This window comes from Coloeus monedula (genome assembly GCF_965178545.1).
Source record: "Coloeus monedula genome assembly, chromosome: 15".
Taxonomy (NCBI): Eukaryota; Metazoa; Chordata; class Aves; order Passeriformes; family Corvidae; genus Coloeus; species Coloeus monedula.
Window position 1 is genome coordinate 1,236,619 of NC_138795.1, and position 12,993 is coordinate 1,249,611.

The window sequence follows — 12,993 nt, forward strand, 5'->3', positions numbered from 1 at the left end:
GGGCACGGGAGGGAGGGAGGGAGGTGGGGAGAGGGGCCCTGCCAGCCCCACAGACAGTTCTGGGCACACCCCGTGTTCCCCGGAGCCTCCACCCTGTGCTCCATTCAGAGTTTTACTCGCTCTGTGCCGTGGTCACTCCTGATCTCAGCCTGCAGCCCTCAGACTCGCCCAAAACCTACTCACACATAAATCCTTGCCTGGCACACTTGACACCCTCCTTTTCCTGTCATCTGGGTAAGAAACAGATACATGATTTCAGTGGAAATCCAGCACCATGGTGTGTGCCAGTGCTCTCCCAGAAGCTCCCGCCTCAGTTTACAGTTCACTGCAATTCCAGTCCAGCCTCGGAATTCATTAACGCAGGCCAAACACGGCCCCGAACGGGGGCTTAAATAATCCCTGGCCGGTATCCGTCACAGGCTCTTCCTGGGGCTGCTGTAAATAGCCCTCACACGTCACCTGGCGTAAGGTTCACCGGGCTATTCTGGGATATTCAAATAGGAAAGGGCTTTGTGATCCCCTCGGCTGAGGGATCTGGGAATCAGGTTGCCCCAAGCTCTGATGTGAATCACACCACAAATAACCCAGTTCTCCGAAATCCCACCTCCCTGTGCTACCGAAGTCACCCAGGAGCCCTTTCCACCACTTCCGTTACCTCAAGAATTTGCAGGGAAATAAATATTAAAATTATAAATTTCCTTTACTTCTGGTTCCACAGTTTTCCATCGAACCTGAAAGATTATTAGATATCGCGTGTTTACAAATTAAACCATCAGAGCTGGATGACTGCCCACCAACCAAACCGCAAAGGGACCGGGAGAGGGAGAGGGACAGGGACCGGGACCGGGACCGGGACCGGGACGGGGACAGGGACGGGGACAGGGACAAGGACCGGGACAGGGACCGGGACGGGGACAGGACAGGGCCCGGGCGCTGCGATGACAAGGCGGGAGCGGCACGGGGTACGATAGAGTGCAGTCCCCCGGCCGCGGCCTCTCTGGCCGCCGGAGGGTTTGTTCTCTATGGTCACGGAGGCCTCGCTCTCTATGGTCTTGGAGGACTCGCTCTCTATGCTCCCGGAGGACTCGCTCTCTATGATCCCCGATGAGTTGTTCTCTATGGTCCCGGAGGACTCGCTCTCAATGGCGGCCGCACCCGGCCCACCGGGCGGAGTGTCCCGGCATGTCCCGCGGCCGCCGCACCTCCCGGCGTGCCCCGCCGCACCCTCACTTCCGTCCCGGGCGCTAAGATGGCGACGCCCATGCACCGGCTGATTGCCCGCAGACAGGCGTGAGTGGGACCGGGAGGGCCGCGCCGGGCGGGCACGGGCTGGGGAGCGGCGAGCACGGGTAGGGCCGCGGGGCCCGGAGCTTTCCCGGCGCTCTGAGCCTTCCACGCCGCTGCGTTGCGTCCTGTGGCAGCGCAGCTCCGCTGAGGGGAAACCGCCCCAAAACACGGTTGGGGCGAAACGATCGCGGCCTCGGGGTGTCCCGTGCGCGGCCGGGGCTTGGACTCGGGGATGCCGGCGGGTCCTTTGCAGCTCAGGGCGCTGCGCGGGGAGCGGCAGCGCTCGGGCAGGGGCGGAGGAAGCTGCTGGCCTCGGGCGCTCGGTGCCGCCGCTGGGCAGCGTCGGGAGCGGCCCCGCGGCGCTCGGAGCGGGGGGGCCGCCGCTCCTCAGCGCTGAAACCGGCAAAAATGACCTCCGCGTCACGTTGTTGTGGTTTGCTTCCAGAACCGTCAGAAAGGCAAAGGAAAGCCAAGAGAGCGCCTTTGGCTCGGACGGGGATGTTGCAATTCCCTCCGCACCGAAGGGATCTGATTGCAGAGCCCTGAAACGAGGAAGCCGCGGTTTTGCTTGTTTGTGAAGCGCAGCAAATGCGTGTCCCACTCCCGGGTAGTGCTGGTGTTGGTTTTCCAATTCTCTGATGGTTTGGGTGTTGTTTTTTTCCTTAAATTAATTGATTTCTCTTGTTTCAATAGTTTTGACTGTGTTTGGGGGCTTTGCCTAATCACAATCTGCAGGATGTGGACAACTTCTGTATGAGAATAATCGCTTTCCTGTTTTCCAGAGGAAAGCAACTTGGGATTTCAAAGTGTTCTTTTAAGTTGCTGTTTCCTTCGAGTTAAGGACTCCTCTCTTAGCTTGGATGTCTTTGTGCCTGCTGGGTCTGTGCTGAGCTGTCCCTTTGTCAGCCTTTGCTCCCGGCTTGGGGTCACTGATCCCTGCTAAAAGTTTCCTTCAGTTTTGTGCTTTTCCTCAGTGTCAGCTCGTTGGTGCTGGCGTGGTGTTTGTAGAGCTGCAGCTGCTGAGCAGGGCTGATGTTCTCCTGTTCATTACCTCGGCTTTGGGGCTTGAGCCTCACCCTTGTAGCTTCCATGGGAGTGTCTGCTGGTGGGAGCAGCGGTGCAGCCCTGCAGACGCCGAGCTGTGGGGTTGCTGCTTTCAACACCCTCGTTGTTCCTGCGGACACAGCTCAGGGTGGGTCTGAGAGAGACAAACTCTGCTTTTGGGGGTTTGTGTTGATGAGGAGGGGAGGGGAGGTCGCTGCTCTGCTTCTTGTAACTGCTGTGGCAGAGCCAGGAGCCCAAGGCAGGACAAGGGCAAAGCAAACCTCTCCGAGCTCTTGGGTTCTCTTCATTCCCAGATATTCTGATTCCTGCCCAAGTCCAAGTTCATTGTGCTGTGCAGGATGCGAGTTTAATCAGGTTTTAGTGCTGGTTTAGCTGAGTGTTTCTAGGGCTTGAGGATGAAGCCAAATGCTCTGCATTGAAAAAGTGATGGATGTTCAGCACAAGATTCTCTTCAGGAACTGGCACGAAAAGTGGTTGCCGAAGCCGAGGGAGGAGCAATTCACAGCTTGGCTGGAAGAGGGAGAAGTGCTCACTGCTGGTCTGTCACTTCATCCTCATGAGTGAGTCTGGGAGCTCCTGAGATCAGCAGGCTGCAATTTCAGATCGTTTAGATGGGCTGGCCTTGAAAAATTCATATTTTGGTACCTGGAACAAAAGCTGAAGGTGGCAGCAGTGGCAGGGAACTGAAGTGACACCAGCCTGAGCTCAGAACTAATTTTGGTTGTGACCTTGAGCACTCCCTGGGCTGGGTGAGTTCCCTTGTTTGTTAAGGAGAGCAGCTGGGAGAGGAGGCAAAACAGTTTTGCAGAGCTTCAGAAGAGTAGCTTAAGAACTGCAGCATGAAAACGGGAGCATCTTCCCTTGCCTGATTTCTGAAGATGCCCAGGGGATTTTAGCAGAGCGAGAACTGAAGCTGAGTGTGAAATCTCCCTGCTGCTGCAGGTGCCTGGGGACAGGGCAGGCAGGGAGGTCTGGCTCAGGAGGAGCAGGAATCTGATTGTTCTGAAGAGAAACCTCCTGCCAGGCTTTACCAGCTCCTGGGTGCAGCTCCTTTGGGTTTATTCTCTTTACTCTGAGAGTCCCAGGCTGGGAGTGAGAATTGGGCAGTTTGGGACTTGGGTGTTAAATTGCAGGATTTGGAGATGAAGCTGCTGCTCTTTGTTGTAAAAGAGAATTTTGGTGATTTCTCTGAAGGCAGAACCAGCTGCAGCTGTTGGAGAGCAGCAAATTGAGCAGTGGGATTGTTCCCATGTGAAAGTGTTCTGGTTCCTGAAGGTCTGTTTGCCGGAGTGCTGTGTGTACTTGGTGTTCCTGCCCATGTCCTGGTTCCAGAGCCAAGCTGGAGCAGCTGTGAACATCTGCTTTAACCACACCTTGATTGATAAGTGATTCTTCACTGGGGAGAACAGACTTGGAATGAGTCACTTAAGCAATTCTGCATTTTCCTAGGGAGGCAAACAAGCAGCATGTGAGGTGTCAGAAGTGTTTAGAGTTTGGCCACTGGACATATGAATGCAAAGGGAAGAGAAAATACCTGCACAGGCCTTCAAGGACAGCTCAGCTGGCCAAAATCCTTAAGGAGAAAGAAAAGCAACTCCAGCTGCAACAGAGGTAAGACTGGCAGGGTGGAATGCCTGGTTTAGCAATGAAATAAAAGAAAAGATGATGTCCCAGCCCATTTCCTGTGACCTTTCCCTCCAGACTGTGGGATGTGTGTTAATGTTAGAGCTGCTCGGTGTGTTCAGTGAAATGTGTGCACTCGGGTCCCAGAGGATTAAAATGAACACTTTAATTTAATGGAAGCCTTTCATTAACATGTGCTCACCTGAAATCACTTCAAACTGGTTTTGCCCTGTCTGAAACAAAAACCGTGCACTGAGCCAAAGTTAAAATAGGTGGAGCCTTTTTGGTAGTGGAGCAGTTGCCTGAATTCCTTGGTTATTTGAATTCATGGTTTTGTGCTGTCCAGGCAGGTGGGGGTGAAAGCTGTACATGTATTTATAGCAAAGCAGCAATTCTGGTCCTGTGTTCAGATTTGCTGTTCAAAGCCGTGGTTAAACCCGGCCCAGCCCTGCTCCTGCTGCTCCCTGGGAGCTGCAGGGGTCAGACAGGTGAAGGAGAGTTGGGTTGGCAGCTGGAACTCAGCACAAAGTAAAAACATCTCACTGAGTTGCACAATGATTTCCTGTGGCAGCGGAGAAAGTGGGAGAAGCAGAGAAACCTCACCAGAACTCTGCATGGGGGCACTTGATCTCCTTTCCACTTTGCCCTGGGAATGCATTTTAATGCTTCCTTCCAGGTTAATGATTGTTTCAACAAGCAGATCCAGAGGCAAAAGGAACACAGCACATCAGTTTGCCATGAAATTCCAGTGTGCCAGGGTCATCTCTGCCCGGCTTTGGTTTGATTTTGGGAGCTGCAGAGGGACAGGGGCACTCTCAGTGCCACTCCTTGCACCTGGAATTCCTGAGGGCTTGGTCACTGCCACTTCCAGCTCTTCCCACTGCCAGGATGGGAGTATGGAGAGCATTCCCAGCTTGTGCTGCCTCCCGATGGGGCAGGGAAGGGTGGCACTGGGGCAAGCAGGGCTCTTTGGCCTCCTCAGCTGCTCCAGCTCAGCAGCAGTTGTGAGTCAGGCCTGAAAGCCTGCCTGGAGTGGAGGCTCATTAGCTTGTGAGTGATGGAAAGTGATTGATTCTGAAATGAATTTTGATCCAGTGAGTAATTGTGAAGTAATTAGAATCAGCCAGTATTGTGGACAGATCGGGAGTGCTTGGACTCTGACACCTGGCTCGATTTGGAGGCAGAGTCTCTTCAGAGACTCAAGATTTTTAGGCTAAGGTTGAGTTAAAGGCTCACATTATTTCCTTGTTCCTTTTCTGCCCTGTTTCTGGTAAATTCTGCACCTTACCACTGAAGGAGGGTGAATTGAGGGTGCAATTCCTTATTCTGGTCCTTGGCCTTGGGTCTGAGTGTGGGATCACTTAATGTGAGAGTTACAGGCCTGGCCAGGCTGGCACTAAAGGAGGCTTTGGGCCCTCAGTGAGGGACACATGCTGCGAAAAATTCCCTTGTGCAAGGGAGCCTGAGTAACCCCTAGGTGGGAGCAGGGTTTAATCCTGGTGCACCAGGCTGGGTTCTCAGGGCTCGTGTAACCATGAGCTCCTCAGCTGTGCCAGGGGGGATCCTGTTCCTTGGCTGCCAGTGCTGCACTTCCAAGGATGGAGCTTTTCCTTCCTGGAGAAACAACTTCCTGGGTCACAGCAGAGCTTTTTGTGTCACCTGCTTTGGGAGGTTCTTCCTTGCCCGTGGAGAAGTTGGGTCTGGCACAGGTCTGCTGTGGAGCACCTGTGCCACCACCTTTGAAGAGCCACCCTGGAGGTGTCAGTGAGCCCCTCAGTGCCTGCCCAGCCTAGAGCAGGGCTGGGAGGGCAGGGGGCTCAGGGAGTGCTCATTCCTGGTGGTGTTGGAGCTCTGAGCCCAGCCCTGAGCTGGGTTTGTGGCTCTGAGGGCACGGGGAGTGTCTGGAGCAGGCCTGGCCTGGGCAGAGGAGGAACTCCTGGAGTAACTCCTGAGTAAACCACACCTTCCACACGAGAGGGAGGCACTCCCAGAGTCAGGCGCTGTCTCCTCAGAGGTGCTTTGGGGTTTAATTCTGTTCTCACAGTGACTCCTCTCACCTGGGAACCCCGTGGTTACCTACAGAGGGTCTGAGGCCTTAGGGATGTAAATATGGACAGGAGGGGTTGGAATCTGCCTATCAGGGAATCTTCCCCTTGCCCACAGGAGAGTGTGCAGAACTCTTCTGTGTGATGATAATGTTTTCATACTTTAGGTGTGAAAATAAAAAATTGGAGAAATCTCGTTTTTCTGGCAGCACACAAAGAACTTTCTTCTGTGTCACCACTAAAACTCTGTGAGGGGATGAACACCTGGGAATCTGAAAGAGACATAGCTGGAAAGCATCAATATGAATGGATTTTTCTGCTTCTTTTTGCACTTGAAAGGAAGGTGAAAGTTACAGGCTGAGTCAAGCTTTTACCCTTTATTTCAATCAATTCAGTTATTGCTAAATATGGCTACACACAAATTTTGTACCCTTTTCTCCTGTGCCTTTTGCATCCCAGCTGCTGTTGTCCATACAAAAGGAGGCAAAGGGGAGAGTAGAGCATAAATAGCACAGAAAATGAGAGGTGAAGTGCTGGCTTTTCCTCCCCTTTGCTCTGCTTTGCACGGGACTGAGCTGCCCAGTGCCCTTTGAATATTGAACTCAGCCTCACTGTGCTGCTAGTTATTTCATTTTCCTATTGCATTAATCAGAGCCATTATTTTTTCCCCCCTTAATTAGTGCTGGAGAAAGTGCTGCAGAAAAGAAGACCAAGAAAAAAAGGTATGTGGGGACCAGTCCTGTACTGGTGGGGACTGGTCCTGCACTGGCAGGACTTTTGCAGGGGGGGTGGCAAAAGTCAACTTTGCAAATAAGGTTTGGTTTTACTGCTTTGAGCCTGTTAGGGGCTTTTGTCTGACAGACATCTGGAGAATTTCTACTCCTCCCTGTCCAAAAACTCGCAAGTTTTTACTCTCTGTTTTCCTCCCTGCTGATTTTCCTCCCCCTGTATGATCTTGCTGGAGCAGTAAAAGTCTTCCTCTGTCTGCCTCAGAGGGCATCAGGAGCCTCTGAAACAAGACTGGCTCAGGGGTTCTGCTCCCTCAGTGCTCCACCTGCCCATCCTGCTCTGCCTTGTGCTGTTTTCATTCCCTTCTCCTGCCAGTTCTCTCTCTCTCAAGCTCTGTGTAGAGAATGCAATAAAACATCTAAAAAACTCCAACCCCATAACCAAACAAAACCCCCTCGATCCCAAACTAAACCAAAATCCGGGAAATAACCCTGCCCCTCTCCAAGTCCTGGTTGGAGCCAAGAACTCTTTGCACATTGTTTGTACTTTACTTAATGTTTACTTGGGAATTTGCTTTCTTAGCAAATGGAAAGGAGGAGCAGCCAGAACTGTGGCTCTGACACTGCTGGGATCGTGTTGGGAGTTTGACTCCGGGGAAAGTCTGAGCAGTACCAGCCCCAGCATCTCTTCCCCTTTATTGTCAGTTCTCTGGCTGGCAGTCTGATCTCACCCAGTTTTCAGGAGGTGTTTAAAGGCCAGGCCTTTGCTGTGTGTGGCAGGCAGGAAATAAGGCAGAGCAGAAGTCTAAAGGGCTCCTTTATTCCAGGCTGCCCTGTGGAATGTGCTTTGTTGGAATGCTGGGCTGCTGTCTCAGTGTGTTTTAGCCAAGGCTGCTTTCCCAGAAGTGCCAGTTTATTGCTGGAGTTACTCAGGACTGGTGAGATCACGAATTAACTGGTTTTGAGCTGGGCAGCTCAGGCCACTTCCTGCCTCAGCTTCCTCAGGTGCTGCAGCCTGTGCTGGCATAATGATTTACAGAGTATTTGAGCTCCAAACCAGTGCAACAATGAGCAGAGCAGAAGGGTTCGTGGAGAAGGGGGTGGTTTGGGCACTTTTCCCTTGAAATTTTAAAACTCTTGTAAATTTGAATGATTCTCCAGCTTCTATGCAGGCACAGAGTCCATCAATATAAATTCCTTTCCAGATAGTTTGCTACTTAGATTTTTATTTTAATATGAGAAGAATTAAATGTGGGGATTGCAGCAAATTTATAACTTCCAGATTTAAAACAAAACTCTGTAAAAGTTTGGGTTCTGGCAGGAGGAGCAGGAACTCTTTTCCCCAGAGTGTGTTTGTTTTGATCTAAACAGTAATGAGGGAGCCCAGGCCTAAGCAGAAGAACAGGCTGGGGCAGAGCAGCTGCTGCAGAGCCCTGGGAGCCCAGGGGACAGAGCTGCCTCCAGCTGCTCCTTGGCCCCCGTGTCCCACCCGGGATGCTTGAGTTATCCACTGAGAGCCCCCTTGAGACTGGAGCACAGGTAAATCTGCCTGTCTGAAGGGCAGGATTGTGTCCTAAGTCCCTCCTCATTCCTTCCTTTCCTCAGGCCCCACCATTGTGGCTTGGGTGGCAGTGGCACATTGGAAAGGCCTGGGGGTGCCAGCTGGGGTGAGAGCTCGGGGTGCCAGCCCAGGCTCCACCAGCACTTGGCCCACACTGGGGCACAAATTGAGAGATGAACTCTTGGAAGCTTGTCCTGAGGAGGATGAGTGGTACCTGCTGGCAAAATTTGGTGCTTTCACAGAGCTGTGATAAACCCCAAAGTCTTAGACTGCCAACCTACAGCCTCTGCACTGTCACATTCCCCAGTTGCATTTTGTATTGGAATTTTACCTGCTCCCACCTGCGTCCTCCTGCTGGCAGTGCCAGCAGCCTACGTGCTGCCTCTCCTGAGAGCAAGTTCCTGCCTGTTTCCTCTCCCAGCCCCAGCTCTTGCTTCCCTCTGGCAGAGGCAGCTTTAGGTGCAATATCCTGATGTTTCTGCGAGTGGGTTTTGGAATAAACCTACACACGGGATGTTCATGGGTTGCTGCTATGGATTCTGTGAAAGGTGATCAGGAAAAGCAAGTTCAGAGTTACTCAGGGGATTCTCTGATTCCTGCCCATCTCACGGAGCTGCTCAGGGTGAAACTACTACTCCCATGCTTTTTATTTTGCTCCTCTTAGTGCTGGTTTTTCCCCAGGTAAGTCAGTGCTGGAGCAGCCCTTGTGGGTTTATCTGTGATGAGCAGTGGTTGTGTCTGCACACGGAGATAGCAGATTCCAGCTGTAGTGTGCAAACGTCGGTGCTTTGTGCCTTAGTGCACAGCCACATTTGTCAGCTGACAGGGCTGATGCGATGAGAAAACCTCACACTCTCCAATAACCTGAGCACAGGCACTTCCTGCGTTGTTACATTTAACCAAAGCTCTGATAAAAAATACTACATTAATTTTTCTAATGGAGACCAGATTCCGCATTATCATCATTTACGTTTTTGGATAGTCTTTGATTGACTCTGGTGGGAAGGGAGGTGAATCAGTATCTTGTACTTTAGGGAAAGATCTAGGGGAGAATTGAATTGTACTTCCTTGGAATTCACATCACCCGCCCTTAGTCGGAGATGTTGATCTTGAGAACAACAAGCAGAGAACAGCCCAGGAAGGGCTGAACGTGACAAAACAGTGCAGAGCATACAGAAATCCTCTTTGCTGTGTTCATCATTCTGTCTTCATCTTGGATTGTTTCCACCCTTCTCCTCCACCTGGAAGTCACAAGCATCCTGCAGTGGCAGGTACTCTGGGTTCTTCTGCCAGGAGTAGTCTAAGAACAGCTTTTGCTGGGAGCGGCTCTGACCTTGCTGAAATCACTGCTGAAACCTCCCCTGACTCTTGCAGTGCCAGAATTTCACGGTGCCAGTGGTGAGGCAGGGACTGAGCCTGGTTCACTGTCCCCAGAGCTCGGGTAGTACAGGACAGTCAGGCCAGTAAAGCCCCTGCTCAGGGCTGGGAACGAGATCCTGGTCAGCTTTCCCTCTCTGCCCCTCTCTGCAGTCCTGCTGGCCTATGTCATGCCCTGGGGCCACTCTGCCATTGCTCAAATGGCCAAAATCCACTCATCCAGGAGTGGGAAAGGGAGGGAGGGCACAGGAATTCATCTTAGGTGGTGAGGCCTGGAAATTTTCAAGGCAATGAATTGATCTTTGGATAATTACAGCAGAGCAGAGAACACGGTGCCATGGGCTCTGGCAGGGCTGTGCTCAGCTCTTTGTTCTCTCCCAGGTCCAAAAGTGTGACCAGTTCCAGCAGCAGCAGCAGCAGCAGTGACAGCTCAGCCAGCGACTCCTCTGACAGCCAGGACTCCTCTACCTCCTCCGAGGACAGTGACAGTGAGGACAGCTCCTCCTCCTCCTCCTCCCCCTCCTCCTCCTCCTCCTCCAGCAGCTCTTCCTCCTCCTCCGACTTCGACTCGGATCCGAGCTCCTCCAGCAGCAGCAGCAGCAGCAGCAGCTCCTCTGAGGATGAGCCACCAAAGAAGAAGAAGAAGAAATAGCTGGGGAGCTGCAGGACTGGTGTGGAGTGGGGGACAAGCCCCTCCCAGGGGCTGGAGCACACGGCTGCCAAACATTCAATGGTCAACATTTCTACTGCTCACACTTTCCAAGTGTTTTGCCTAGTTGTTCCTAGGACATGGAAGGTATTAAATGGTTTCCTGAGACTTACTGAGAGAGTATTTTTGTGCTTTATCCTTTTATGGAAGATTTTACTTTTTTAGTTCCAGGAAAAATTAAAAAAAAATCTATCATCAGATTCGTTTCTATGAGCTGAAGTCCAGTAACCTGGATGCTTACATGCTGGAAAGCAAAAGCTTTTTATTGCAGGTTATGCTGTGCATCATGTGCTGTTCCTCTGTTAATGACAGCTTCACTTCCATTGAGAAAATCCTCTCCAACTGTTAAAAGCAGAAGTTTTTCAGCGCTGCTGTGGAGCTGTGGCATTGTTGAAGCTGAATGCACAACGTGTCCCACACAGAGCCTCCCATCTCATCAGCTGGTGCCAAATGGATTCTGTGCTGCTGAGCTTGTGTTCCAATGGCTTTTCCTGATGCTTCCAGGTCCAGTCTTAAGTGCACCATCCAGCTGAGCTGTGTTGGTTTGTTACTGATCAATGGAGTGCTTGTCCTGCCCGCAGGCTCTGGGCTTTTCACTCCCCTGTGGCCTTGGCTCGTGCGTTGGAAGTGTTTGCTGAGACACAGAGTGTTGGTGGTGGGAAGCAGCAGCTCAGTGACTTGGGGCTGCTGCTGCTTTAGGAGTTTCATCTTTGTGCCTTTTTTTTGTCAATTCGGTGTGCCCCAGTGAGACAAGGGCTGCAGTGGGTGTTCTGCAGAGCTCCAGCACAATATTGCCACGCAGCAAAAGCAGAGAAATAATAACAGCCACAACTGGGCACTGTTCTCACTGGATGCTCAGTAAAAAAGAGACTCCTTGAAATAAAGGGCTCAAAGGAAAGTGTTTCCCTTTGCATGTGTGAAATGCAGGATTGCCGAGTGACAGTCTGCAGAAATTCAGTCATTCTTTCTTTGTGGGAACTGCCCTGGAGAAGGGAGTGAGTGCAAAAGCCCCACAAGCCCTACGAAAGCAGATCCAGACAGGCTGCAGAGCAGGGATTGCTGGATGCAGAGTGGGAATTCGTTGTTCTTCTGGGGGATTGAAGCAGTTGCCATTAGGATTTTATTTGGTGATGCAGTCTCCTGAATTTCTTCTTGTTGGAGTGCCCTTTGTGGGGAGGGGGCATCACTCGTGGAAGAATTCTCAAGTATCTTGGTTTAGGTAAAATACAGTAACTAAAGTATTTTTTATAATTTTTATGGAAAAAGTAGTGCGTAGACTTCCTTTGGAATAAACTGTACTTCTTTAAATGTTTGCAAATCCCTGTGTTGTGTGTGTGTGTGTGTGTGTGTGAGCACTCCTGTGTTTTACAGAACACGTTGCAGACTGTAAATAAAACTACCAGAAAGGTGTTGAAGTCTTGTGGACTGAATGTACCATTTAATGGGAAAGTGAATAAATTATTAACCAGCAGTTGCTAAGTGGATGCTTCCTGCAAATATCTGAAATCTTTGTGGTGTTTGTGTGCAGGTTTCAGCTGGAGTTGCCCTGGCATTGCCTCCCAGAGGGGCAGGATTGCTCCCCAGGAAGTTCTCCAGCCAGAAGTCCCTCTGGATCCAGATTATTGTTTTTAAAAAGTTTAGTTTGTCTTGGCTTTTTCTTTTTTTCCTGCCCTTTCTGGTTTGTCTCTCCCTGTTCTTCTTTTACAGAGGAACCCCTCCCCAGCCTGGCCAGAGCCGCAGCCTCCTTCATGTGCCGCTGCCTCACTCGCTGCTGCTGGTGCTGGCTCAGGAATGTGCTCAAAGCCCGGCTAAGCAGGAATTGTTCCGGGCCTGCTCTGTTGAATCGCTGCCGCCGCGAGCAAAGCTGCCCCTGCTCCTTGAGGGGAGCGCTCGCTGCAGCCCGGCAGGAAAAGAGCCCAGGAAAAGCCGCGCCCTTTGCAGGAGAAGCGCTGGGAGCAGAGGGGAGAGCGGGAAAAGGCAGCGAGAGCAGCTGGGCGGGCGGGGCGGCATCAGCGCTGATCCCTCCGCGGGCAGGAGCGCATCACAAATAGTCCCTCGGGCGGATCACTCCGCGGGCGGGAGCACATCACCGCTGATTCATCCGCGGGCAGGAGCGCATCACAAATAGTCCCTCCGGCGGATCACTCCGCGGGCGCCATCACCGCTGATTCATCCGCGGGCAGGAGCGCATCACAAATAGTCCCTCGGGCGGATCACTCCGCGATGCGCATGCGCATCACTGCTGATCCCTCCGCGGGCGGGAGCGCATCACAAATAGTCCCTCCGGCGGATCACTCCGCGGCCAGGACCGCAGCACCGCGGGTGCCTCCGGCGGATCCCTCTGTTATAAATGGGATTGTGATGTTGGCTTTTCGCATGTTCCATCATTGTTATGAGTGTAAGGTAAAGAATTTCAGCCAAATTAAATTTAATAAAGAAATAGATTTTATTCCGCGGCCGAAAGATCGGTCACACAGAAAGCCACGATGGAGAAAAGCAGCCCCAGCCCGGGGTCGGAGCTGGGTGAACACGCATAGATGGCACTGTTGGAGGTAGCAATTCCTCCTCCTTTTTGAATAAATCACAGGCTAAGGCCAG

The 12,993-nt window shown here is 51.9% G+C and overlaps 1 protein-coding gene across 2 annotated transcripts; it reads left to right on the plus strand.

The window, feature by feature from the left end:
• The first annotated feature begins 756 nt into the window (after positions 1-756).
• ZCCHC10 (zinc finger CCHC-type containing 10) lies at positions 757-11,866 on the plus strand. Of its 2 annotated transcripts, none has more exons than XM_082291546.1 (4): positions 757-1,290; positions 3,802-3,963; positions 6,701-6,742; positions 10,068-11,866. In XM_082291546.1, exons 1-4 carry the CDS (start codon positions 1,250-1,252, stop codon positions 10,336-10,338), a joined length of 516 nt encoding a protein of 171 aa, XP_082147672.1. In that variant the 5' UTR covers positions 757-1,249; the 3' UTR covers positions 10,339-11,866. The 2 variants fall into 2 exon arrangements, with proteins under 2 accessions (XP_082147672.1, XP_082147671.1); XM_082291545.1 differs by lacking the exon at positions 757-1,290 and adding an exon at positions 2,505-2,912.
• The last annotated feature ends 1,127 nt before the right edge of the window (positions 11,867-12,993 follow it).

What these genes read in the sequence shown, in the direction of transcription:
- ZCCHC10 (XM_082291545.1), top strand. Translation starts at nt 2,758, where the DNA reads ATGCTCTGCATTGAAAAAGTGATGGATGTTCAGCACAAGATTCTCTTC. An exon ending in CTGTCACTTCATCCTCATGA is followed by an intron (nt 2,913 to 3,801) that starts GTGAGTCTGGGA and finishes GCATTTTCCTAG; the next exon opens with GGAGGCAAACAAGCAGCATG. An exon ending in AAGAAGACCAAGAAAAAAAG is followed by an intron (nt 6,743 to 10,067) that starts GTATGTGGGGAC and finishes GTTCTCTCCCAG; the next exon opens with GTCCAAAAGTGTGACCAGTT.